Genomic DNA, 26,804 nt, shown 5'->3' on the forward strand with positions numbered 1-26,804 from the left:
TTGCTCGCGGCTTCGCTCGCGTTACGAAGTAATATTATTAACTAAGAAGATTTATACAAACTTTCATCCCCTATTTTATCCCCTTGGGGGTAGAATTGATCAAAATCCTTTCTTAGCGGATGCCTACGTCATAACATCTGCCTGCATGCCAAATTTCAGCCCGATCCGTCCAGTGGTTTGGGCTGTGCGTTGATAGATCACTGTGTCAGTCGAGTTATATATATTTAGATATTTTGACGATATTGTAAAGTAGATATACATAAGTCATTACACATACTATATGAGACTTTTGTCTGCTACGGTACGTGCTTGACACGGTCTATGTCTGTATATATAACTTAATCCTTAAATTGAAGAAAACATCACAATATTTTGTGTTCAATTATTTTTTATAGAAAAATTTGAAGCTTAAAAAATTTATTTATTTTAATTATAATGTATATAATTTCACTAACGTCATCTACATAGATAGAATAATCTTAACTGTAAACAATTTAAGATTTTTAAACCAATTTCAGTAATTATTTGTATAGTCCGCGCTAAACTGCTAGTCCGCTCTGAAGTTGTTGCGAGCAGGTGTAGTCATACAATTTGCTATGGCGACGTGATTCATTTCTATATTCAGAGCGGACTAGCAGTTTTACGCGGAGTATACTAAAATACATGGTTGGCGGTTAGACCTATTTGTCTTGATTTCAGGTATGTCAAATAATATAGAAGTAGCAGACGAGCATGCAGTCCACCTGATAGTAAGTGGCTACTGCCGCCCGTGGACATCTGTAATCAATCCCAGATAAAAGACCTATCACGACAGCGTGGCTACCAGAGGACTAAGTTGGAAGCCTCGGATAAGTATGTCCCTTACCACACTTCAAACCAGAACACAGCAGCGCTACACTGCTGTTATAACAGAAATAGGTGTGACACTAGTACTACCAAGCGATTTTTTTAATCATGTAGTCTCTATTTCTCAAAGGGAGATCTCACTCCGGCCGATCATGCATCGGCAATGGCCTTACTGAAGTAATCGTGGAAACTTGTATATATGCAAGTTTAAAAAACTTCGATAGCGTGATTCAGAAAGTAACGCCATCTAGTGACGAGATGTCTAAACTCGACACATGACCATACATAAAGTCATAACCGCAACCATGCATTTAATGTACTGTCCGGTGTAAAAAATAAAAAGATTTGCTTAGTTTTTAGTTTCTTTAAATGAGACTATATATTTTCGGCAATATGATTATTATAATTGACAAAACGTAATTATTCAAAAGCGTTTTTCTTTGATTGAGACTATATATTGTCGGCAATATGGCTGTAATTGACAAAACACAATTATTAACTAGCTGTTACCCGCGGTTTCGCTCGCTGTTAGGGATTTATATCTATCCCACGGGAACGGTACTTTATTGCGGGATAAAAGCTACCCTATGTTCTTATCTGAACCCCTGACAACGTGTATACAAATTTTTTTGTAGTTGAAGGATATCTTGTGTCCAAAAAAACAATATCATGTCTAAGTCAAACTAATAATTATAATTATTATTGACGATTCGAAGGCAATAATTTACAAATATAGGCTAAAACCTAGAAATATATTTAACAGTAGATAGATAGATAGTGTGCAATTTTACAATTATAAAATTTTCAATTGAAGATTTTAAAATTTTACTCTATCAAAATTTCTTAGGAATTTTAAAAAGATAATTTGTAATTTTTAAATGTAAACGTACTTATTATAAAATTTATTTTAGATTTATACAATTTTACTATTGCTTTTACTGGCTGGTGTGGTACTTTTTTGACATATTTTTCAACAACAGTTTTAGTGTAACACACATAATGTAACACAAATTTTCAAACAAAGAAATTCCTATTCAGATTTTTATTTTTCTTTCATCCCTTACGATATCGGATCGGATAACGACTAATCGGATGGTGTATAGACGCCCTTAGAAATTATGATTTTTGTGTCGTGTATTTACATTTTATGCAAGTGTGTGCGTATTTATTTAAAAATTAGCGAAATTTGAACGTTGTAGTTAAAGCGTGGTCCGATATATCGGATCCCATATCGGAACGGATGAAACACTATCCGGTAAGAGTAGATACCAACACCAGCCGTACATAACATTAATTATTTAATAGATTTAAATCAATAGATTATTTAGGACCCAAAAAAAGGTGTAATTTTGTCGCAATAACTTGAAAAAAAAAACGAAAAATTTCTTATATATCGCTGTATCGCCCATTATTGATAATCAATCTATCCAATATTACCCACAAAAGATCGTAATTTGACGATATCTACTATAAATAATTAGTAAAAAAGAAATATGTTAAATGTCGACATTTTTAAAGAACATAAGATTGGTTATTGATAACGAAGGCATATCTAATTGAAACCTCTTAACTACTTTTAATAGAACTTTAGTGGCCCTTTTGTCTATCTATTGATCTAAATCTATTCGAAGTATATCAAAAATCTTTAATAAGTAACATTACATTGTCTAAGGTAGGCAAAAGTGTCCTATTTTAAAATTTCCCTTTTATTTGAGGTAATTATAGTTAATTTAGTAGTCTTAACGTTACAAAATATAGCTTTTGTTATACCTGTCCTTGTCACACTATTTTTTTAAAAATTAAAAAAGCATACAGTCCACCTGATAGAAACTCCACCTCCACCGCCATACCTATTTCTTTTTTTTTATAATATAGGAGTAGCAGACGAGCATGCAGTCCACCTGATGGTAAGTGGCTACTGGCGCCTATTAACATCTGTAATCAACCCCAGATAGGATTAGATATTCCTACCTGATGTCGGCCACAGATGCGCCGCTATCCCTGAGGATTAAGCTGGAACGCCTCGAAAAGGTCTGTCTCCTTTACCACACCCTTCAAACCAGAACCTGCTGTTATGAGGCAGAAATAGGTGTAGCGGTGGTGCTGCCGGAGTCGAACCACAGAGGTTTCTACCACCTTCAAATTTCTGTTATAACAGCAGTGTTAAGATCCTGTGTTCTGGTTTGACGGATGTGATAAGAGACATACTTACCAGATGTTCCAACATAGTCCTGAGAAGTAAGAACACATCTGTCGCCAACTTTAGGTAAGAATCTAACCTTATCTGGGGTTGATTACAGATGTCCATAGGCGACAGTAGCCACTTACCATCAGGTGTTGCATGCTTGAAGCTTACATTCATATTATTATAGATTTATATCATAAAAATAAAAAAAAAGTGTCATCACGACATATGACGTCACAAGTCACAATGTCTCACTAGAACTTTGTGTGTGACATCACGTCATATGTCACAAAATTGACATTGACAGGTAAACATCATACATTCTACATTCTGTCATATAAAATTTATAAATACCATAGTGAATTTATGACTAATTTCGAAGTTTTTGTACGTTACTTTAGAGTTAAATCTGTAAATTATCTGTGGCAGTGTAGGATTTAGCATGCTGTGTTCTGATTTCAAATATTTAAAAACTTGTCCTGACTTTTTTATAATATAGGAGTATGGACCGTATGGACACCTGTAATCAACCCCAGATTAGATAAGCTTCCTACCTGAGGTCGGCCACAGATGCGCCGCTACCCCCGAGGACTAAGCTGGAACGCCTCGTAAAAGTACGTCTCCCTTACCACACTTCAAACCAGAACACAGCAGCTAGTTTCGAATGGGCAGGTACTACCGCCACTATTTCTAAAGTGACACATTTCTGTGACAATGGTGCCATAGTACCACAAAGGGTTCTACCCTATTTAAATTTAAACAGCTCAAATTCATATTGTTTTCCATTTAAATTGAATTACTATAGCCTATATGCTCTCGAATCTCTTATTGCAGAGTACCGCACTCCGCTTATATATGCAAAATATTGAAAAAACTTCGATAGCGTGATTCAGACTTCGCGCCATCTGTTATCTAGTGACGTCACTCACAAGAGTTCTTAAGTACCGCATAATTATCCGATTAATAGAATTTAAAATAGTAACATTTATAATATTTAAAAGTGAATTAAATATATGTTATTGTTGAAAGCTAGTCATCTCAATGGACGATGGAACTTTGTGTGTTTGTTGTGGTGTCTTGTACACACACACAAATACACTTATTTACACATTTGTTTAGCCGGTAATCGAATCTAGGACCCTGAAAAGGGAATCCAATATAGTAGCTTCTTTGCCAATAATTAGACATGGTGATCTTATATCGATAAAACGCAGAATCGATATTTTGGAAAAAACACAACAATTAATCCTATACATTCGTTACTCTGCAATTAATCGATCTGATACTAGAAAATCGATTTCTCCTAATGAGCAGTACAAAAACTGGTATCTATTTTTCGTGAAATAAATTTAAAATCGATCGATCGAATAGATTTACAAATTGTTATTTTATTAGACGAATCAGCATCCCTACTATATCCCCAGTAATTTAATTCTACACAATTTTTTGTTACTTTTTAAACCAAATTTGATCTGTCAATCACCTATTGAGACGACATGTTAGCTAACAACCTATATTTCTACTATAACATCTTGAAAACATTATTTATAATAGACTTTTTTATACATTTCTTAAAACCTTCAGTAATCGAAATTGGTCATACAAAAAAGTCTATCACAAAAAAATTAAAGATTCTGGTTATTCCGAATCAGAATCATCGTCCGTCTCCCCAGAATCAGAATCCGAGCTGGACACCGGTTCGCACTTGATGAACTCGATCTCCTTCCTCGTTTTACGAGGCCTACCCTTCTTCTTCGGTACCTTGTCCTTAGGTTCTCCATCAGCACCCATCACCGTCTTCACCATCTGAGATATTCGTTTCAGATGCTGTTGTTCGTGTCTCTGCAGATGATTGTTGAGGTAACGTCGTATTTTGAACTTCTTCCCGCACTGATCACAACCAAACTGGTACTGGCTTTCATCCATTTCGACATGCACGGAGTTATTATGTCTCCTCAAGTAGTGAGCATGTGCAAACTCCTTATCACACTTCTCACAACGAATCTTCGGTTTGTTCGGATGGACAATCTTCTTGTGTTTCTTCAACCGGACAGCCGAATGGAAGTATTTATCGCACAAGTCACATTTTACCTTTGTATCTAATGAAGAATGGACCTGCATGTGTTCTTTTAGATATTGATCATTTTTAAACTCCTTCAAACACTCCGGACATGTTACTTTCGACTCCAATGGAGGATGAATGTTTAAGATATGTCGTTTCATATGATGCCGGGACTTGAATGTCATCGGGCAGAAGACACAGGTATGCCTCTCTACCTGCGAATGTTGGAAGTGGAGATGTCTATTCAGATTCAAGTGACTTTTATATAACTTATCACAGATATGACACTTATATTTCTCTTTATCGACTCGATGGCAAGCGTCAATGTGATACCTCAGTTTGTATGGTACGCTGAATTCCTTCCCACATTCATGGCATTTGATCTCCGGGAGAGTATTCGGGTGGATTCTCTTCACATGCATATGCAAGGCTCTTCTTGTCCTGAATTCTTGCAAACAGAACTGACAGTAGCACTTCTCGGAATCAGAGTAATGTTTATTCATCCGATGCATATACAAATAGTGTTTATTTTTGAAAGTTTTGTCGCATATATCACAAATAACCGCCGATTCCTCTGAGGAGTGCACTCTAGTAGTATGGAGGTATAGATTTTGATAATTCTTGAATTCCTTGTTGCATTTTTGACAAATGTACCTGTAAGGGGATATTTTCATTACAATAAATACTTTTTAAATTATTTTATGTTGATAAGTCTATTTAATTGCTGGTGAGTAGCAATATAGTGGGAAACTATATAAAGAAAGTATATTATATTGTTTAGAGAATAGGATGTCTTAGAATGGATTGTCAGAGAAAAGAAAGCCATTCTTTCTTTTCGTTATTATTGAATCTTTTATTATATAAAATAGTCTCTCAGGACTATTTGTAATTGTGTGTAAAACTTAATATATAATAATAAATGTAAGTACGTATAGTCCACGCCAAACCGCTAGTCCGCTTTTTATTTGTCAAGAAATAAAAAGAAGAACTTACTAATAAGCCGTTTGTGGCTTCATTGAATATCAAGGCGGCGAAGTATCTTTACTAATCTATGGTATTGACTAAATGAAAAATAAATATTGTTCAAAAACTAAAAAACACGCTTTTATGATAAAATCAACTAAAAAGCTTTCGGTATTCTATTTAATTCTTTCATACATGCAGGGTAAGATAAGGATGTATGTTGATCTCTTTCTACTGAAAAACGGAGTTACTCACTGACAAACATACAAGTGAAGCTAATATAAAGCGTGTAAAAAGAGGAATAATGAACCTACGTACCTCTTAGTCCTCTTGGGGAAGAGTACAGGTTTCCATGTGGAGAGGACAGACTCGTACATAGCCCTCTGCTCATCAGTGAGTGCTGGGTTGTTCACACTGATAAACTTCATAGGCTTCACGTCCTCTGTCTTCGGCTGCAGAGGTATTGCTGGAGGCGCCTCCATTTTGGTGACCTGAAACTAATTCAGTTAACATTTAATAGTGATATTTTGTTAGATAAGCACTGTGATGACCTTAATATAGAACCTTACTTTTTTATAATATAGGAATGGCAGACGAGCATGCAGTCCACCTGTTGGTAAGTGGCTACTGCCGCCCATGGACGTCTGTAATCAACCCCAGATAGATTTAGATATTCCTACCTGAGGTCGGTCACAGATGCGCTGCTACCCCTGAGGACTAAGCTGGAACGCCTCGGAAAAGTCTGTCTCTCTTACCACACCCTTCAAAACTGAACACAGCAGCGCCTAACACTGCTGTTATTAGGTAGAAATAGGTGTGGTAGTGGTGCCGCCGGAGTCGAACCACAGAAGATAATATAAATACAAGAATATAATACATTTTAAAGCATAACACATTAGCAAAGTCAGAACTCAGACTTCTTGTTGAAATAAATTTAATTAATTAATTATAATTGATATTTTTTATAACACTTATATTTGTGTTTTTATTATTAGAAATGTTGATGAGATATTAACTAAATAAATTATCCCATTTCATTATTAATGTATTCGTTAAATCTCATAATGACACAAATCTTAGATCAAATCTAAATTATTAGTAAAAGTGTATAAATATATATTTTGTATAAAAAAACTAATAAAATAAATAGCTCTTATATCGTCATAGTCGTGGAACAAAGACGGATTTGACAAAAATGCGAAATTCACTTTTTATCATAATTAGATAACATATTGTGTAAATATTATTACTGCATTATAGAACAAAATCTATGTATTTAAGTTTTCAAATTAATCAGTCAGTATAACGACGGATTTGATATGCGCTCATAGTAAATGACTTTGTGAATAACTTGAAATGGCAGCCCTGTAAAGTTTGGTATTTGTTAAATCCGACTTTGTTCTACGACTATGACTATAAATTTCTTGGTAATCTAACTATACCTTTCAAACCATAACACTGCAGCTCATTACCACTCTTATAAGCCAGAATACCATCATTGACTACTTTTACTATGTCATCATCAACCCATTACTGTCCCACTGCTGGGCACGGGTCTTCTCTCAGAATGAGAAGGATTAGGCCATAGTCCATCGCGATGGCTAAGTATGAATTGGTAGACTTCACATACCCTTGGAAACGGTAAACGGTGATGGTAAGTCACTACCATTTAGACATTTATAATCAATCCTAGATAGCATAGGATCTACCAGAGGTCTGTCATAACATTGCAACACAGTGGTCTAAGTTGGAATTTCCCATGTAGGACTTCTATAACACAACATTTCAAACCATAACAGCAGCTTTACACTGCTGTTATAAAGCAGACAGGTGTGACAGTAGTGCCTATAGAGTCGAACCAAAAAAGGCTCTACTAAGTTACTTAGAAAATAAAAAAAAATATTTATAATCAATAAAAAAATTAACAAAATCTTTGCTTTTTCATCTTAATTTTTGTTTTTAATTCGTTTTCTTGGTAGATTTCTAGCAAAAACTGGTGGTAGTACCTGACTTTAATGTAAACATTAATCTTCACAATGTGAAGTTCAAATAAAATACGAAAATTCAAAATAATTATATAAATACAGAACAATAACTTTTTTACTTACTTTTTAAGGCGAAGATTTAGTTTTATTAATCCTATAATGCACTGAACCACGTCATAACTCGATCATAGCGTACTGGCACAAAAGAAATAAAAATGCTTATGATGATAAAAATCATAAAATGGCCCTGTTCCCCTCAGGGCATATTTTATTTTCATTCCTCGTTTTCATTTAAATAAATAATAAACAAACATCAAAACACAGGTTTAGCCAAAATATTAACTATGATTACGTTAAAATTACTAATATTATGCACAGTTATTGATACAAAATGTTTTTCACGGCGAAAATATTGCACGTAAAATTATTGTTTGACAATTGACTGACATATTTCTTAATTCTTTATACTCGGTCGACTTTTTTCGTGTTGCGGTACAGATAACAAATATATTACTAACCACAGATAACAAAACTCAATTGTAAAATTTTATAATTTCTTAATTTGTATTAATTCGAAAATAATATGACGTGGGCGTATTATTTATATATTATTAATATGAATTGGCTTTATTTGGAAGTAAATATCATTAATTTTGCAATTCCTATTATTAGTAAGTATAAACTTTAATGTCCAAAATCCAGTAGCATCAAAAAATGTACTTGTTATACAAATATAGTTAATTTTCGGCGAAGATATCAAAAAATATTCCCACAAAACGATCCAAAAAGATGACAACAAGAATAACTATCCCACGTGCTGCCCAAGCTTAAAATAGACCGTTGTATTTTCTAGTGTGTGCACGATTTCCACAGTGATTTATTGTGAAAACAAGAGAAAATGCGTGAAATTGTGCATTTGCAGGCTGGCCAGTGCGGCAACCAGATAGGGTCGAAGGTAGATTCAAAAACATTCTTTTTTCAAATTAAAATCTAGTCTATGACGCACTACATTCAGTCAAATCTATTTTTATGAACGATACGCTCTGAAAGCGGTCGCGGTTCAATGATCAACATACATGCATAATTACAATAATGAGATAGCTAGGTTTTCCTTTGTGAAAATATAGTAATAAATTCCTTATCACTCATTCTGTGATTTCGCGCCAATAGTACGGTATTTCAAATATCTAATTTAATTTTGAAAAAGGAACAGTACTTTTTTAATCAAATGCTATATCCGTTTTATTTGTTTTGGCGGTGGTCAATGATTACTAAATTCAAATTCAGTAAAAAAAAAAACAAAAAATGATTTTAGTAAAGTAACTCTTCTGCGTAACTACTTCCGTTGCAAAAATAATATGACCAATACATTCCTCTCATGGCCTTAGAAGTCTCACTTCAATAATTGTCATTCCTAGTATAATTCCCTTCTTACCCAACTATAGAAGGTAATGTTTCTCTAGCATATCGCATTTTAACATATAACCTTTGATCATAGATTAGTAAAGATACTTCGCCGCCTTGAAATTGAATGAAGCCACAAACGGCTTATTTTAGTAAGTTCTTTTTTTGAATCCTTGACAAATTAAAACAATTTTAGAGAAAATTTACAAATAAATAACTAATTTACGTAATAAATAAATAATTATTTCAAATATTTTAGGGACATTTTAGCACGGAGACGTGGCAAAACTTTTTTATGCACTTAAGTATTTCAATTGTCAAAACTGGTTAACATTTTCTTGTTAGGAGTGAGTAATCTTTACTAATCTATTTATGTAACATGTCGTGAATTTCGTCTAAAATATAGGAGTAACATTAGCTATATTTCTATTTTATAAATTTTCTCTAGTTCTATTCTTCTTTCCCAGTTTTGGGAGATAATATCCGACGAGCACGGCATAGACCCCACGGGGCGGTACCAGGGGGACAGCGAGCTGCAGCTGGAGAGGATCCAGGTGTACTATAATGAGGCTGCTGATGGTAAGCACCTTCAAACCTGGATAAGTGGTAGAGTCAGTATGGTTCTGCAGAGTACCCTTTTCTATTTCTAGCGTGAGTTCTGCGTTTTTGTGGTAGGATGATTTTTTTTATAATATTGCATACAGACCACCTGATGGTAAGTTGCTACCACCACGGATATCTATAATCAATCCCAGATAAGATTAGATTTCTACCCAAGCCCGACCACAGATGCGTCGACCCCTGAGGACTAAGCTGGAACGCCTCGAAAAAGTATGTCACCCTTACCACACCCTTCAAACCACAACACAGCAGCGTTTACCATTGTTATTGGGCAAAAATAGATACAGCGGTGGTGTCTTTGGAGTCAAACTACAAAGGTTCTACCACCGTTAAAAGCCGACTAATTTAAATATGAAAGTTAAAGTCAAGAGCTGCTTCGCGCTAGAAATAGGTGTGACGGTGGTATAGTCCGCGTAAAACTGTCAGTCCGCTCTGAATATAGAAATGAATCGCGTCGTCATAGTATATTGTATGAGAACGCTTGCAACAACTTCAGAGCAGACTAGCAATTTGGCGCGGACTATACCTTCCTTCTCAAAAAATACTTGCTCTTTCACATTCCCAAAATATTTCCAGAAATAAAAGGCTTCCAGAAACACAAAATACCAATTGAGATGTGTCACCCATGATGTGTTTCCAGGAGGTCGCTATGTGCCCCGCGCTGTGCTGGTGGACCTGGAGCCAGGCACGATGGACGCTATCCGGTCATCTTCCTATGGACAACTGTTTCGGCCTGATAACTTTGTTTTTGGACAAAGTGGTGCAGGTAAAGCGTGTGTGAGCGTGTGTTTATGTGTGTGTGAGCGCGCGTGTATGTGTATATGTGTGTACGTGTGTGTGTCTGTTATGTATTATGTACATAATACAGAAGTTGCACTTCTTTGGTGCAATTAAAAAAGTATATGCGCGCAAAGTGAAAGTTACAATACAAAAAGTACATATGATAAAATGATTTGTATTTATACATCATGTCGAATCGTATTCGTATCGGTTCCATGTTTACAAACCGATAATACATAATCATAATTATGAACATTATGACCGCAATGAAATCAAAGTCATCTTGAAGGTCTTGAAGTCATGTAATAATATAGTCACATAAACGGTACAGAGTAACGATATAACAATTATACGTAAGTAAGTTCACACTAGTGATTAGCAGTATTATAACTACACAAGTATCTCCGTTATTCGACTGCTCTTGCTGAAGTCTCCGACCAGAATGTCGCTCTCTGTTAATTCGAGCGCCGCCAAGGTGTCGTCCCCACTTCACCTACCCGCATCTGTTTTTAAACTGTAGTATCAAATGAGTCACTTATTACTTTAATGTAACGTTATAAAAATGTGATATCGTTAATATCCAAGCTTCTTATTAACGACGATAACAGTCATGTAACCCTTCAGCGTAACAGTTTTCGTTAGAAATATTGTTTCACGAAAACTGTTTAAAAATACGCTTTTTCCACTTACCGGCTCACACTAGAATTCCCTGTTTCGTGGGTGCCATGGACACACACATAGACAAATTGCGTATTTGCAGACCCTGAAACAGAAATCTAAATTCGTCGTTTAGATATCTGTCTGGCTGGGGATCCTATTTGGGACCCTTTGCGCGACAGACCAGTATGACGTCATGGGTGTCCAAAAAAGTACTTAAACAAAAACAATGAGTAAATACTCCCTAATCAGGCTTAATAAGAATTAGGCTGAGTCTATTAATACAGGTACTGTACGAACAATTTATAATTATTAATACGGTTACCGTACGAATAATTTATAATTATTAATACGGGTACTGGACAAACAACTTATTATTATCCGATTCGAACCGGTAGATTTTGAGAAATCTCAAAAAAACTACAATTTTTTTTTTTTTTTTAATAACTTTTAAACGGCTCTACCGATCGATTTTAGAAACTAAGCTCTTAACATCAAAAAATGACGTCGATCGCCATCAGCCCGTTCGAAATCAATTTAAAAAAAAAAAAAACCTAACCTAACCTAACCAATTGAATAAATGTACGAATAAATATATTTAAAAAAAAAAAAACCTAACCTAACCTAATCTAACCTAACCGATGGAATAAATGTACGAATAAATATATTTAAAAAAAAAAAAATTGAATTTGTCACATTGTTTAAAGAAAAAAAAAATTGAATAAATGTACGAATAAATATAATTTATTAGTCCAGTACCTGTACAAATAGTCACATTGTAAGAATTAAGCCTAAGTACGGATCACATAATTACCAAATGAATGTATATTGCCTTATAACGACGGTTACTCGTACTTCCAGGCAACAACTGGGCAAAGGGCCACTACACGGAAGGCGCTGAGCTGGTGGAGTCAGTCATGGACGTCGTGAGGAAGGAGGCTGAGCCCTGCGACTGCTTGCAAGGTAAGTAACCTTCATATCTTCTTCACATCTTCCCTACTTCTCGACAACTTCACAACCTATTCATAACTTCTCCAATGCCTCTCCAGTACTTCTCTGCTGTTTCTCAAATACTTCGCTGCTATGTCTTCATTATTTCTCTGCTTTTCCACCATTTCTCCACTCCTCCGCAACTTCATTGAAATGTTTAAATTACTTCTCTGCCGTATTTCCAATGCTTTTCCGCCATTTCTCCACAACTTCTCCACCATTTCCCCACTTAATCCCCGCTATTTCTCCACTATTTCTTCGCTATTTTCCACTGCTTCTCTACCTTTTCTCAACTGCTCCGCCATTTCTTGACTACGTCTCCAGAATCTCTCCAGTCTTCTTCTCCGCAACTGCATTGTTGAGTGATGATGACGTATCTTATTCCAGGATTCCAGTTGACACACTCCCTGGGCGGCGGCACCGGGTCCGGGCTGGGGACGCTGCTCCTCAGCAAGTTGCGTGAGGAGTACCCTGACAGGATCGTCAACACCTTCAGTGTTATGCCTTCACCTAAGGTAAATAAGACCCTGGAACCTGTTGAACCTAGGTATTTATGGAATAACTAGTTTTTGCCCGCGGCTTCACCCGCGTTTAAAAGAAAATAATATAACATACTAACATACATGAAACTCAAATTTCGTACCTTCAACTTTGCTAAAGATCATCACTTGATCAAATGCAAAGTTTACGATTGAATCCTTACTAATATCGATTAAAATAATCGATGTTTTGGGTCCAAAAGATCGATTCCCCGATTAATCGATCTTAGATCGCCATCCCTAGTTCCCGTGGGATTTCCGGGATAAAAACTATCCTATGTCCTTTCTCGGGTGTCAGACTATCTTTGTTCAAAATTTCATTAAAATCGGTTCTGTGGTTTGGGCGTGAGGAAGAGACAACCAGACAGACAGACAGAGTTACTTTCGGATTTATAATATTAGTAAGGATAAGGAATAAGGATTTATGTTTGGTACCACTGAAGTTTGGTTTGCGCTCAAAAAAATCGTAACCAAATGTGCTACAAAATGAACCTAGCCATTGTCTATATCGGGGCTGTGCTCCTGCAGTCGCAGTTCAGAGCTTCTATATACAGTAATACCCCGACTTACGCTACCCCGACTTACGCGAATTCGGAGTTACGCGATTTTCAAATCTCGTCGATTCTCCTATGGTTTGAGTGTCCCGCAATTCCCGATTATAAAAAATAAGCTTACTAACCCTATTACAATTATTCATGTAAACATTTGTATTTGTTGCGCGAAGTCAACACATTTAATATCATACCATACGATGATATGTACACGCATACCCCGACTTACGCGAATTCGACTTGCGCGGTTATCACTCGGTCCCACCAATCGTGTAAGTCTGAGGTATTACTGTACTTATGCAAAATGTTTTTTGGCAAAGGGAGATCTCCCGACGGGCTAGGTGATCATGCCGGGGGAGCGGCCGTGCTCCAACTGTCTCAGTTCAGAGCTTGTATATATGCCAGATATTTAGAAAACTTCGATAGCATGATTCAGAATACTTGTGGCTCCATCTCTTGATGAGTAGCGGGAGGTCGCCACAGTTTAAAAAACTTCGATAGCGTGATGCAGAAAAATTTAACGCCATCTCTTGTTGCGTTTTGGAAGGACATCACGTTACTTTTAACTAGAAAATAGACAAACATAACTGCCAGTATCGCGGTGGTACCACCGTCCTCTAACAGTACAATTCTCCCAATTTCCGACACATTGTCCCCAGGTGTCCGACACAGTGGTAGAACCGTACAACGCCACGCTATCAGTCCACCAGCTGGTAGAGAACACAGATGAAACCTTCTGCATCGATAACGAAGCGCTGTACGACATCTGCTTCAGGACGCTTCGGCTCGCTTCGCCGACCTACGGGGATCTTAATCATCTGGTTTCTGTAAGTATTCTGATGTTCTGTAGGATAGTCCATTTTTGGTAGATCTTTCTGCTTTCGGGAATCTCAAATTAGTGGCCTTTAAAGTGGTTTTGGAGGAAAAAATAGTGTCGTATGCCTTTTTAAGTACATATTTTCTTAATACTTAAACCGAGAAGCGATAAGGCTAACGGGCTATTTCATAGAAAGTAGTCACCATCGCAAATACATATTTTCAATACCAGAGAAGTTTCCAAAAATGTCTTTTGATCCGTTCTTGTGAGCCCCACGCCACAGCACTCCTAAGTTTATAAGCTTTAATGATAAGGCAAATGGGAAACCTGATGAAATAAGTCAATGTCATCTAAATAAAGAACCAGAAATTGAGGAATACCTACTTATCTAAGAATTTTGATAACAGAATGTCATAACTTCACCTAAATCCTTCTCATATTCCGAGAGAAGACCTATGCCCAGACGTGTGACAATGTTAATGATAATCTTACTTTCAGCTGACCATGTCCGGGGTAACCACATGTCTGAGGTTCCCGGGGCAGCTGAACGCAGACTTGAGAAAGCTGGCCGTCAACATGGTGCCTTTCCCCCGGCTTCACTTCTTCATGCCTGGTAAGTTTGAAAATAATAAACAGTGGTTAAGAAACTGATTCTCTATATCGAGGGGTTCAAGGTTCAAATCCCAGGCATACTCCTCTCATTGTTGAAAGTTATGTGCGTATTAGAAATTAATTATCACTTGCTGTAGAGGTAAATAAAAAACATCGTGAGGAAACCTGCACACCTGAGAAATCTTTAAAAAAGTTTTCAAAGGTATGTGATGTCTACCAAATCGCACTTGGCCTACATAGTGGACTATGGCCTTATTCTTCTCATTCTCAGAGGAGACACGTGCCCAGAAGTGGGTTGATGGTGTAATGGTGTAATGATGATGTAATGTCAAGATGGTAGAACCACTATGATTCCACCGATGAGGTAACACTACTGTAATTAGTTTAGCGTGAAGCAGCTGGGTTACCACGGAAGGGTATGGATGATCTGACTTACATATACGACAAGCTTAGTAAGGAGAGGCAACACATCGGACTGGCTTCGTATCCAAGTCATTTGCTATTCACGCTATTCGGTTGTGGAATTCTCTCCCGAATGAATTACGCAATGCCTGCAGCAGACAGACTTTTAAAAAGATACTTAATTAAATTATATTTTCTACAGAAAATATAGTGCTTATATTTACGGTTCATCATTTTTCTTATAGTGTACCCTATTGTATGTATAATTATACATATTATATTATGTGTGTGTTTGTTATGTAACCTATTGTTTGTATAGTTATTGTATATACTTACATATATAATTATATACGTATACTCTTCCTTTTTTTTTTTTGTTTACGAGGGGGAAACCTTCAAAAGGTACCCGACGACGTGAGAGCGACGTCGGGTTATGTGGGATTTTTACCGCACTAAAACCCCCCCGGTGGCCGTCCTCAACGCTTGTTGGAGAACTCCGGGATCTCCGAGGGAACACAACCGGAGTCCGCCAAGTGCAACGCCCCGATCGGGCTCTACCCTGGGGGAGCACTTTTGGCTCCTCCCACACCATCTGGTGTTTACGACGGTATGCGACCACACATACCGTCGTCCTTCCCGGGGTTGCTTGCTGGACGGTCCGAGCTCCCAATCTTGCCGCCCGCTACCCCGGAAGCCCCCTTTTATTCGCCTCTTACGACAGGCAGGGGATACCGTAGCCCTATTCTATTCCCGAGACTACAGGGACAACGTATACTCTTCCTAGACATTTGAATACCTGTGATCGGCTTCGGATAGAACCTCTTCTACATGGAGTTGTACAGATGTCTAGTAGCAATGACTTACCAGGTCTGCATGCTCGTTTATTATTTCCATATTTTTTGAAGATGTTAGTTACGTTCTGTTTTTTTTCAGGATTTGCACCTCTTACAGCTCGTAACAGCCAAGGTTACAGAGCGCTTACTGTACCAGAGTTAACACAGCAAGTGAGTTTTCTTTAAGAGTCAATAGATATGCATGCATTAGCCTTTCTCTGGTCGTGGACCTATGAGGTTTCGGAGTGAACGTGAACACAAATGAGTGAATGAATGAAACAAATAATTTGAACAAATTGAATATTGAATCTGGTTTCCTCCGCAAGTAGTTTGCTTCTGATGATACCAAAGCTATGCGTGTGTTCCAATTTACTCCTCAGCAACGCATCTGTAACTAAGCTCAGGTAGGACTCTTATGTAATCTGGCGTTGATTAAAGCTATCCAAGGGCAGTAAACACTTACCATTTGGTTTTTTTTATAATATAGGAGTAGAGGACGAGCATGCAGTCCACCTAATGGTAAGTGGCTACTGCCGCCCATGGACATCTTTAATTAGGATTAGATATTCCTACCTGAGGTCGGCCACCGATGCGCTAAGCTGGAACGCCTCGGATAAGTATATACTTATCGGAGGCGTTCCAGTTTAGTCCTCAAGGGGACATCCCCTTACCACACCCTTCAAAACGGCACACAGCAGCGCCTAACACTGCTGTTATTAGGTAGAATAAATAGTTTTGGCGGTGGTGCCGCCGGAGTCGAACCACAAAGGTCTCCACCACCTTCAAAAGGTGGACCGTATGCTCCTTAACTTCAATATTTTTAACAAAACCTTTTCTTCACCAGATGTTCAGCCCCGTGAACATGATGGCGGCGTGCGACCCGCGGCACGGGCGCTACCTGACCGTGGCCGCCATCTTCCGCGGCCGCATGTCCATGAAGGAGGTGGACGAGCAGATGCTGGCTGTACAGGACAAGAACTCGGGGTGAGTGGGGAACTTTTAGGAAAACTTTAGCACTGCATGTTCCAGGATCATCATCAGAATCATAATAAATATAATTTAAAAAACTAAAAAACACGCTTTTATGAGAAAACCAACTAAAAAGCAAAAAATAATCTTCAATCTAGGAATCCATTAAGGAACAGTAAATAGTATAATTGTGAAAAAAGCGTGGGGTGCTCCATTTATCAGGTTCAAAAAGCGCCCCACAACCCAAGCTAATAAAAGCGTGTTAAAAAAGTTTGGAGTTTCCTGTACTTTACCCCTTAGTATACAAATTTCCTTATGTCCTATATTCCTCTCGCTCTGATAGGAGAATCGTAACTTTAGTTCCTTAATGACCACCATGTTTTACAAATTATACTTCTTTAAGGAAAAAATACCGGTAAAACTATTTGTAATGGAAACTTTGACGTATCTAACGATAATAATGTTTAATTATAATGAGTTTATAGGTATCATCAACAACACATTACTGTCCCACTGTTAGGCACGGGTCTTCTCACTGAATGAGAAGGACTAGGCCATAGTCCACCGCGCTGGCCAAGTACGTATTGGTAGACTTCACATATCTTAAAGAATTTTTTATATAAATCTCTCAAGCATAGGTATGATACGAGCGAACACAATAAGATACGAATACAATACTAAGTATACGAAATAATATGATACGTTACGAAAACAATGCCTCCTTATAGGTCGCCGACATGTGAATCACTTGATCAATATCATATTTTGGACCTTACACTAAATCTATTTCCAATTACTGATTAGTGATGAGTTAATTTCGAATCTGAATATACTCGTATGTGGTATATCTCCAACCCCGTATACAGTTACGTAAAATAAGCACCTACAGATGATTGATTTCCTAACAATTTCTGCATCATAACAGCAGTGTTGAGCGTTGCTGTGTTCTGGTTTGAAGGGTGTGGTAAGGGAGACATATTTTTCCGAGGCGTTCCAGCTTAGTCCTCAGGGGTAGCGGCGCATCTGTGGCCGACCTTAGGTAGGAATATCTAATCCTATCATGGGTGGTTTACAGATGTCATTGGGCGGCAGTAGCCACTTACCATCAGGTGGACTGCATGCTCGTCTGCTACTACCATATTATAAAATAATAAATTTCAGTTACTTCGTGGAATGGATCCCTAACAACGTGAAGGTGGCGGTGTGTGACGTACCACCGAGAGGACTGAAGATGGCCGCCACCTTCGTGGGCAACTCCACCGCCATACAGGAGATCTTCAAGCGAGTGTCCGAGCAGTTCACGCTTATGTTCCGTCGGAAGGTGGGTCATCTTCCATCTTATGACACCAAAACAAATCCACTCATCCCCTCATCTTCAAATGTTGAGGATATGAAGATTGATAAATTGACGACCCGCGTGGCGGAGCGCTCACCATGCCGGTCTGACGCGCAAAGGGTCCTGGGTTCGATCCCCGGCCTGACAGATATCTAAATGATGAATTTAGATTTCTGTTTCTGGGTGTGAGTGTTTGTGTATTTGTCTATGTGTATGTCCATAGCACCCACGATACAGGAAATCCTAGTGTGGGGTTGTGAGTGTAGAAACCGCTTAAATGCTCACAACCACATATCTAGGCCCTTCAGTCAACTTTTGAAGATAGTACAACTCTTTGTGGATTCCGGCGGCATTACCGCCAGACCTATTTATAACTGCAGTGTTAAGCACTGCTGTGTTCTCGTTTGAAGTGTGGTAGGCGAGACATACTTTTCCGAGGCCTTCCAGCTTAGTTCTCAGGAGTAGCGGTGTATCTATGGCCGTTCTCTGGTAAGAAACTAATCTTATCTGGGTTTAATTACAGATGTCCATACCGCAGTTGCTTACCATCAGCTGCTCCTGCTATTGTTTGCTACTCCTGTATTATAAAAAACAGAGAATAATTTTGAGGAGTATAGGAAGTAACATGCTCCGTTAGTCTCAGTTCGGAGCTTGTATATATGCAACATGTCCAGAAAACTTCGATAGCGTGATTCAGAACACGCAAGCGCCATCTCTTATCAATTTCCAAACTCTTCACAAGTGAAAAACTATTAAAATTTGACTATTGCAGGCCTTCCTCCACTGGTACACCGGTGAGGGCATGGACGAGATGGAGTTCACGGAAGCTGAGAGCAACATGAATGATCTGGTGTCGGAGTACCAGCAATATGAGGTACCTTTCAAATATTGGTATAAAATATATTAGCTTTGCTATTCAGCGAGGTAATATCGTCGGCGTTTTGGAGACTACCAAGGGACAACAATTTGGATGAAGCTTATTGTATTTAATTTTTTTATTATGAGTATTTTAAAACCTGTTTCATATACTATTTTTGTACTTTTTATAAGGTAAATATTGTAAATAATTAAATGTAAATTGTATAAAAGTAAAATGAATAAAAAGTATATTGACTTAGTGTTGAAAAACAAAGAAGCACGTGTGTACTTATGTACACATGTGAGAAGTTATACTTCTTTGGCGTAATTAGAAGTTTACAAAATTATTAAAATATGATCGTATCGTCTAATATCGTCTTCGTATCGTATCCGAATCGTATCGAATTATATCTCTTTCTTTACTATGATTATATCATTTAAGGGAAAATGTTTTGATTGTTGTAACGACGTTTGTAAAGAAAAGGGTTACGCTGGAGCATTAAGTTACCTTTCTAATGTTTAATTAAAAAATATCCATTTATATGTATAATATAATACGATACGCTACGATATGTAGCAATCATTTTGTAATATTTTTTTTGTTTGTAGTAGTCATAGTTTAATAAAGATTACTCACTCCTGACAAGAAAATGTACCCAGTTTTGAGAATTGAAATAGTTGCGTAAAAAAGTTTTGCCACGTCTCCGTGCTAAAATGTCCCTAAAATATTTGAAATAATTATTTATTCATTACGTAAATTACGCAGTATTAGTCATTTATTCGTAAATTTTCTCTAAAAATGTTTTTATTTGTCAAGAATAAAAAAAAGAACTAACTAAAATAAGCCGTTTGTGGCGTAATTCAATTTCAAGGCGGCAAAGTGTCTTTACTAATCTATGGTAGTAGTATCACTTATTACTCGTGTACACACTTTTAATGTATTTTTTTATTCTCAACAGGAAGTAGGCGTAGAAGATGTAGAATTTGATGAACAAGAGGAAATTCCTGGGGAAGAATACCCTGAAGAAGAATGAGCATGGAGAACATAATTTTTAATGTATAGTCCGCGTAAAACTGCTAGTCCGCTCTGAATATAGAAATGAATCACGTTGCCATAGCAGATTGTATGACTACACCTGCTCGCAACTTCAGAGCGGACTAACAGTTTGACGCAGACTATACCTATACCTTATTTATAGCACAAACTATACCAAAAAATAGTCTTAATCTACTAGTCATATTGAATTGTTAAAATTTTATATATTTATACACTTTATTGGGTTAATTAAAAATTGAAGACTGTTAACCTACTTTATATAACGTGCAATGTACTCGTCTACTAGTTCTATAAGACTCCGTTTTATATTTGTTTTGGGTCGTATGTAGGCACCTTTTAGGGTAGATATTGCGTGATTGTTTTTTTTTTTAATAATGGCCAATATTCCATTCTGTTGTTATCACATCCGATTGCTAAAAAAAGATACCTCCCTTTCATTCAAGAATAAAAAAGTTGTTTCTTTCATTTTATAGTTGAAAGCAAAATCTGTTTGCATCTATTATTAATAATTTTGCATAGATTATTATTAAAAAAACTAAATACCGTGCTTTTATAGGTAATCAAACTAAAAATTAATAATTATTGCAAACTAGTAACTTTGCCATGAACATTTTTCTAAGGCGCTCGAACTCCGCCTCTAAATTCGTTAATCCTGACAACCCTGGTAAAGAGAATGGAAAAAAAATATATTAAAATCGTGTATTGTCATCGGTACTAGATAAATGTTCAAAATTTTGAATCAAACTAACTGTTCAAAGTGTCTAAAAATGGAGTTCAAAGATCCTGTTACATACATACATACAGGTCAAGTTAATAAAAGCGTGGTAAAAAGGATTTATTTTTAATATCAGAGAATTTTAATGTACATTATGAAAAAAGAACCACTACCTTCCATTTACTTTCCATGTTTGACAATAAATAAAACAATAACTAAATCAAAGTCTTTTTATTTACATTAAACTTTATTTTATTTACAGTTTTCGGTGGTATTTTCACAACGGTTTCGTCTCCAAACTTATTATAATTTAAGGCTTCATTAATATTACTAACAACACTTTTTTGGACAGATGTACAGTCAACTATTTCAACTTCAGTCACATCTGTAACACTCCTACTAACATTACAATTAAGTCTCTCATTATCACTAACATTATCGTTACTACTAACATTTGCATCAACAGTTTCGTTAACAAAACATGGTTTGAACCTTTTCTCTATGACTACTTCATTGTGAATTTTCCTTTTAAACTTAGGTTTTATTTCTGTACCAATTATATTGACCTCTCCCATGTTTAAAAGTACTTTCTCATGCTCTGTTTCGTTAACAGAATCAATTTTAGTTTCTTTAGCTACAACTTTAGGTCTAATTTCTTCGTTATGTAAGTTTCTTAGTCGAAATAATACATCTTTTTGGCGTTGTAACAGTTTCTTCGTAGTTTCTTCAATATTTTCCAGTTCCGGTGCATAACATATGTGTAACGAACCTCCGTAAAAGTTTTTCGTGTCTAAGAATTTCTTTGCTAATCTAGCGCACTGTATTCTTTCATACTGAGCGTGGTAGGTCTCTGTGAATGGTTCTGATGCATGGTCTTTGCTTATATTGAATTTGAGGAGCTTGCCGAACTTTATAAACAGGGCTTTGGCTTCCTGACGTAAGTTTAAGGAGGGTACGCCAAATATTAGCAAATGGTTTGATTCTTTTGTTATTGAATATACCTGAAAAGAAAATAAGTACATTATCCATATGTTTTATTGAGTCAGTTAAAAAATAATGACCTATATTTTACAACATTGTGTTTGAAGTTGGTAGAACTTTGTGGTTCAACTCTAGAGAGACCACTGAAACAAGCACCGCTTTTTCTGCCTAATAACAGCAGTGTTAAGCGCTGCTGTGTTCTGGTTTAAAGGGCGTGGTAAGGGAGACATACTTTTCTGAGGCTTTCCAGCTTAGTCCACAGGGGTAGCAGCGCATCTGTGGCCGACATCAAGAAAGAAACTAATCCTATCTTGGGTTGATAATATCTGTACCTAATCAACCCAACATGGACATCTGTCCATAGTCGGCAGTAGCCACTTGGACTGCATGCTCGTCTTCTACTCCTATATTATAAAAAAAAATAGTAATAGGTGTGGTGGTGATATCTCCAGAGGCGGACTACGATAGGTTCTGCCACCATCGAGCTCTATTATAGACAGATAAGTCGAAAGTTTTGAATGTTCTATTTCAGTTTTACCTTTACAGCAGTTAATTTCCTTCCCTGGCGGTATGGGAGCCGCGTAGCACAGAGTTCTTGTTGCTCATGATGAGGCAGCAGGATTTTGTCGGTATCTTTCTCATTTTCCATGATTTATAAAATAAATATAGGTTTTTACTTTTTGTAATTTTGTTGATAAAGTTGACATTGACATATTTACTTCTGAAATTGAGACATTTGGTTAATGTTGCCATGTTAAAGTGCTACTATTAGGGTATCTATCAACTGCTTTTATTACAATACTTAGTGTGACCATATCTTAAGCGTATTTATTTAGACATTTTAAAATTCAAATTATATTATAGTCCGCTTTGAATATAGAAATGAATCGCGTCACCTGTTCGCAACAACTTCAGAACGGATTAGCAGTAGATCCTTATACTGTGCTATCCGTTAGGAGTATAGGTGTTCTGTGGTGCTAGCAGTTTTCACGGACTATACTAATCTTTCATGTACAAGCGTAAAGCTTGTACATGAAAGATTAGTATATATTTTAAACCATGCAGTATGTAAGTAAAATATATATATATATATAATATATATATATATATATATATATATATATATGTATATATATATAATAAATATATATATATATATATATATATATATATATATACCATCATACATATTTGTAGCGGATTGTTGCGAAGTAGTTTTAATCTTAACTTAATAGCATGCATTTCCGCAAAGTAACGCCTGATACAACTAACTAACAAGCTTTACCATCTGGGTTGGCAATCTAAGATATTAATTAAGAAGAAATTAACTATAACAATAAATTATTTTTCTTTTTTATAATCTGGAGGCACGGCAGTGCCTCCGCCAAGTCGAGCCAAAAGAAAAAAGAAGCGGCACGGCCGTACCATACTTTTCCCGAAGCAATTCGGCCCATTTTTGACCCCCTGTAACTTCGTTGCATATGAAGCTAGAAGCCTGAATTTTCAGGAGCCAAGCAAGCATTGTATAGACACGGTACATTTCAAATTTCATGCAATTTGAACCAGTAGTTTAAGAATTACAAGTAGTTAAACTTCGTAATTTTGTCACTCACTCACTGACTGACTGACCGATCATCAAAAGTTTAAGGCACTTCCAGCAGACATAGAAGGTTGAAATTGAGAATACAATTAGTGTTTAGTATATAACTCATGGAAAAACTAAAATATTTTGTAATTTCTGTCCAGTTATCTAGATACACCAACTACATTAAATAACTTTGTATCCTATATAAGTAATATAGGATTACAAAGTTATATTTGCAGTTAATGAATCTGTGTTTCTGTCCGCGAAATGTACGAGTAGTAGGGGAGCCCATGATGTTAAATTGGTAGAAACTCGAGCGTCAATAGGACGTATACGATTGTGTAGATTACACGTTAGAGTGAAGAAAAGGTTGTGTGATATTTTTCGATTCACCGTGGAAATAGTTTCTAGATGATTCGAAAAATGTAAAAAGCAGAGTCAGACATACTCAAGGCGCGGCAGGTTAGTGATAGAGTATATATCTCTGATGCCGGAAATATGTTTATCTGCTGGTTTGCATAGGGGGACAGCCATACGAGAGGTAAAAATGAAAAAAAAAATAACCAGCACATTAGATTTTCAAAGGGGATATGAAGTTACCCCAGATGAGTCCCCCATTCGAAAGACTGACGATTCGATTCGAAAGACTGTCAGTGACTCTTCGAAAATGCTAAAAACAACGTTATCTTGACACACTTGAGGGCGTAAGATTATTATACAGGAAATTCCAGCTGATGTTTTACTTATCATAACCCTTCATCTGACGATTTAGTGGAGGGGTTTTTTATACTGACGATTTGAAAAAAAAATAGAATGAGAATATATAAAGAATAATGTATTTTCCATAAAATTTGCCTTTTCCTTTAGTTTGTTGTACACCATTACTTTTCAGGGATCCATGCTAATAAATGGCGCTATCAGATAGTGCATATTTTCTAGCATTATTTCCTTTGTATTAAAAAAAATACCGCACTCGAGTATGTCCAGGTATAGATTTTTTGCAACCTTATTACTCCCTAACGTATTATCCTTATTACTGCCCTCAAACCATCAGATTATAAATTTATTGTTTTCAGCATGTAATTAAGCTACTATAGATAATACGATTTTTTATTAAAAGTCTGATGGACTTCCCTGGTTGAACCCCCCAAATGGATAGTTTAAGATACTCTATAGGATGTAAGGTATCTCCCATATCTTAATCTGCCGCGTTCGAGTCACTCTCGAAATCCCGTCTTGGGCTCCCCTACTATTATAGGCGACGTCAATTGTTTTTATTCTCGAGACAAAAGACGTTTTCAATTCCAACTTCAATTTAAATTCAATTCAAATAATGGGTGAAGTGCGAATCGAACTCGTACACTGAGGGTTCCGTACCACAAAAATATTTGTTTATTTTATTTTTATTTTTACTAATTGATGTTATAGCAGGCATATAATGCATTGTGAACATTTCAAATGAAAAACGCTAAAAAATAGCAGGTCCTTATATGTTTGTCTCTGTAGTTCCTGGACTAAAAAAGGGTTAGATACGATATCCCGTGCCTGTCGTAAGAAGCGACTACAAGGGGGCTTCCGGAGTTGGGAGTGGCAAGAGGGAGCTCGAACCGTCCAATAAGTGTCCCCGGGAAGGACGGCGGTATGTGTAGTCGCATACCGTCGTGAACACCGGATAGTTTAGGAGGAGCGAAAACTGTTCTCCCAGGGCACAGCTCGATCGGGGCATCGCGCTTAAAGGACTTCTGTTACGTTCAGTCGGAGATCCCGGAGTTCTCCAACAAACGTTGAGGACGGCCACCGGAGGATTTTAGTGCGGATAAAGTCCCACATAACCCGGCGTCACTCTCACGTCGTCGAGTACCTTTTGAAGATTTCCTCCTCATAAAGAAAAAGAAGGTCCTTGCATGGCAACTCTCCTTTATTTGAAAGTTTTTTGGAGTTTACTCCTTAAGAAACGATTTGAGTTATAAGGCCCGGTACGGAAATTTTATGAGGAGTAAAATCAAGTGTAACACGAAAAGTTGAGGCGTTACGTAGAAAGAGACAAACATATATGTATATCTGTAGGATTGAACGTGTAAAAGAATGAGATGGAATACATTACACAGCGTATCTCATTCTCGGGGTCTCCTCTTTGCGCGATACTTCGTAGTCTCACTGTATAGTTCACTACCTCCAGTCTGAGAGTTGAATGTGTGCGTATGTTTGTACGTGTGTGTTGCGCGCCTGCGTATTACGAAGTTCTGCCACAACTTGTATACTGCTGCCGAGTACAGGGTATGCATGCTGTATAATAAATGCATATAGTAGCATCTATTGTAGACATCTATATATTATTATTATTATTTATATTATTTTGTAACATACTTTATGTAATACGCATTATTGAAGTAATATTAATAATCCGAATAATTACAGATATATGTTTGTTTCTCTTATCATTTTAGCAGATGCGTTCATTTACCCTTTTTTCTATTCGATATATATCATAATTATCGTTCGTAAGGAGTAAACTCCAATCGTGCGTCGTAGCTGACACACACACACTTTTTTGAAAGTTTTTCTTTTTACTTTTAGTACTTATTGTTAAAGCGGCCACCATTATACATATTCCGTAAAAAATTTAAATTTCTATCTATTAAGGTTCCAGAAATAGAGCTCTATGTCAGACAGACAAACGGACAGCTTAGAAATAGGGTTCCGTTTTTACCCCTTGGGTATGGAACCCTAAAAAGTTATATAATATCAAAAACATTCCGAATTTCTGACAAATGTCATGAGAAAAAACTAGATGTTACAGCTAATGTGCCTAAATCAGTTAAAACGCAGATAGCTTGCCCATTACCTAAAGTACAAAACGAAGATTGTATCAATTTTCACCCCTTGACGTCGACCCGTGCATGCCATGATGCGTCGCCGTGTCATGAATTTACGACAAACATTGTATATTTTCAAGAAACAATATCGCTTTGCGGCACGATGTCGCTATGTGTCACGATACGTCGTCGTGTCGTAGAAAGGCATGTGTTTTAGCCCTAAGAACAAGTTTGAAAAGA

At 36.8% G+C, this 26,804-nt stretch overlaps 3 protein-coding genes across 4 annotated transcripts; 1 reads left to right on the forward strand and 2 right to left on the reverse strand.

Annotated features, from left to right (window-relative positions):
* Positions 1 to 4,402: 4,402 nt before the first annotated feature.
* On the reverse strand, positions 4,403 to 8,489 carry LOC140755658 (uncharacterized). 2 transcript variants are annotated; one of them, XM_073090962.1, is made up of 3 exons: positions 8,165 to 8,489; positions 6,375 to 6,547; positions 4,403 to 5,747 (listed from the first exon to the last, which is right to left on the reverse strand). In XM_073090962.1, exons 2-3 carry the CDS (start codon positions 6,536 to 6,538, stop codon positions 4,670 to 4,672), a joined length of 1,242 nt encoding a protein of 413 aa, XP_072947063.1. In that variant the 5' UTR covers positions 6,539 to 6,547; positions 8,165 to 8,489; the 3' UTR covers positions 4,403 to 4,669. The 2 variants fall into 2 exon arrangements, with proteins under 2 accessions (XP_072947063.1, XP_072947062.1); XM_073090961.1 differs by having other exon boundaries at positions 6,375 to 6,553.
* Positions 8,490 to 8,744: 255 nt separating this feature from the next.
* On the forward strand, positions 8,745 to 21,402 carry LOC140755643 (tubulin beta-4A chain). The gene is made up of 12 exons (XM_073090944.1): positions 8,745 to 8,996; positions 9,913 to 10,024; positions 10,707 to 10,832; positions 12,365 to 12,466; positions 12,881 to 13,008; positions 14,243 to 14,410; positions 14,899 to 15,013; positions 16,348 to 16,418; positions 17,092 to 17,231; positions 18,378 to 18,537; positions 19,325 to 19,426; positions 20,370 to 21,402. The coding sequence occupies exons 1-12, from the start codon at positions 8,940 to 8,942 to the stop codon at positions 20,442 to 20,444; spliced, it is 1,356 nt and encodes a 451-aa protein (XP_072947045.1). The 5' UTR covers positions 8,745 to 8,939; the 3' UTR covers positions 20,445 to 21,402.
* Positions 21,377 to 22,841, reverse strand: LOC140755645 (RNA-binding protein 48). The gene is made up of 2 exons (XM_073090947.1): positions 22,702 to 22,841; positions 21,377 to 22,183 (listed from the first exon to the last, which is right to left on the reverse strand). The coding sequence occupies exons 1-2, from the start codon at positions 22,810 to 22,812 to the stop codon at positions 21,398 to 21,400; spliced, it is 897 nt and encodes a 298-aa protein (XP_072947048.1). The 5' UTR covers positions 22,813 to 22,841; the 3' UTR covers positions 21,377 to 21,397.
* Between the last annotated feature and the right edge of the window lie 3,963 nt (positions 22,842 to 26,804).

The sequence above is a fragment of the Epargyreus clarus genome, unplaced genomic scaffold (assembly GCF_041222505.1).
Source record: "Epargyreus clarus isolate Ecla_fem2 unplaced genomic scaffold, WU_Ecla_fem_2.2 ptg000033l, whole genome shotgun sequence".
Taxonomy (NCBI): domain Eukaryota; kingdom Metazoa; phylum Arthropoda; class Insecta; order Lepidoptera; family Hesperiidae; genus Epargyreus; species Epargyreus clarus.

Coding starts and splice junctions, on each gene's coding strand:
- LOC140755645 (XM_073090947.1), bottom strand. CDS start 22,812: ATGGAAAATGAGAAAGATACCGACAAAATCCTGCTGCCTCATCATGAG. Junction 22,184..22,701: donor GGAAATTAACTGCTGTAAAG/GTAAAACTGAAA, acceptor TTTTCTTTTCAG/GTATATTCAATAACAAAAGA.
- LOC140755643 (XM_073090944.1), top strand. CDS start 8,940: ATGCGTGAAATTGTGCATTTGCAGGCTGGCCAGTGCGGCAACCAGATA. Junction 10,833..12,364: donor TTTTGGACAAAGTGGTGCAG/GTAAAGCGTGTG, acceptor TCGTACTTCCAG/GCAACAACTGGGCAAAGGGC. Junction 17,232..18,377: donor GTACAGGACAAGAACTCGGG/GTGAGTGGGGAA, acceptor AATAAATTTCAG/TTACTTCGTGGAATGGATCC.
- LOC140755658 (XM_073090962.1), bottom strand. CDS start 6,538: ATGGAGGCGCCTCCAGCAATACCTCTGCAGCCGAAGACAGAGGACGTG. Junction 5,748..6,374: donor TTCCCCAAGAGGACTAAGAG/GTACGTAGGTTC, acceptor ATCCCCTTACAG/GTACATTTGTCAAAAATGCA.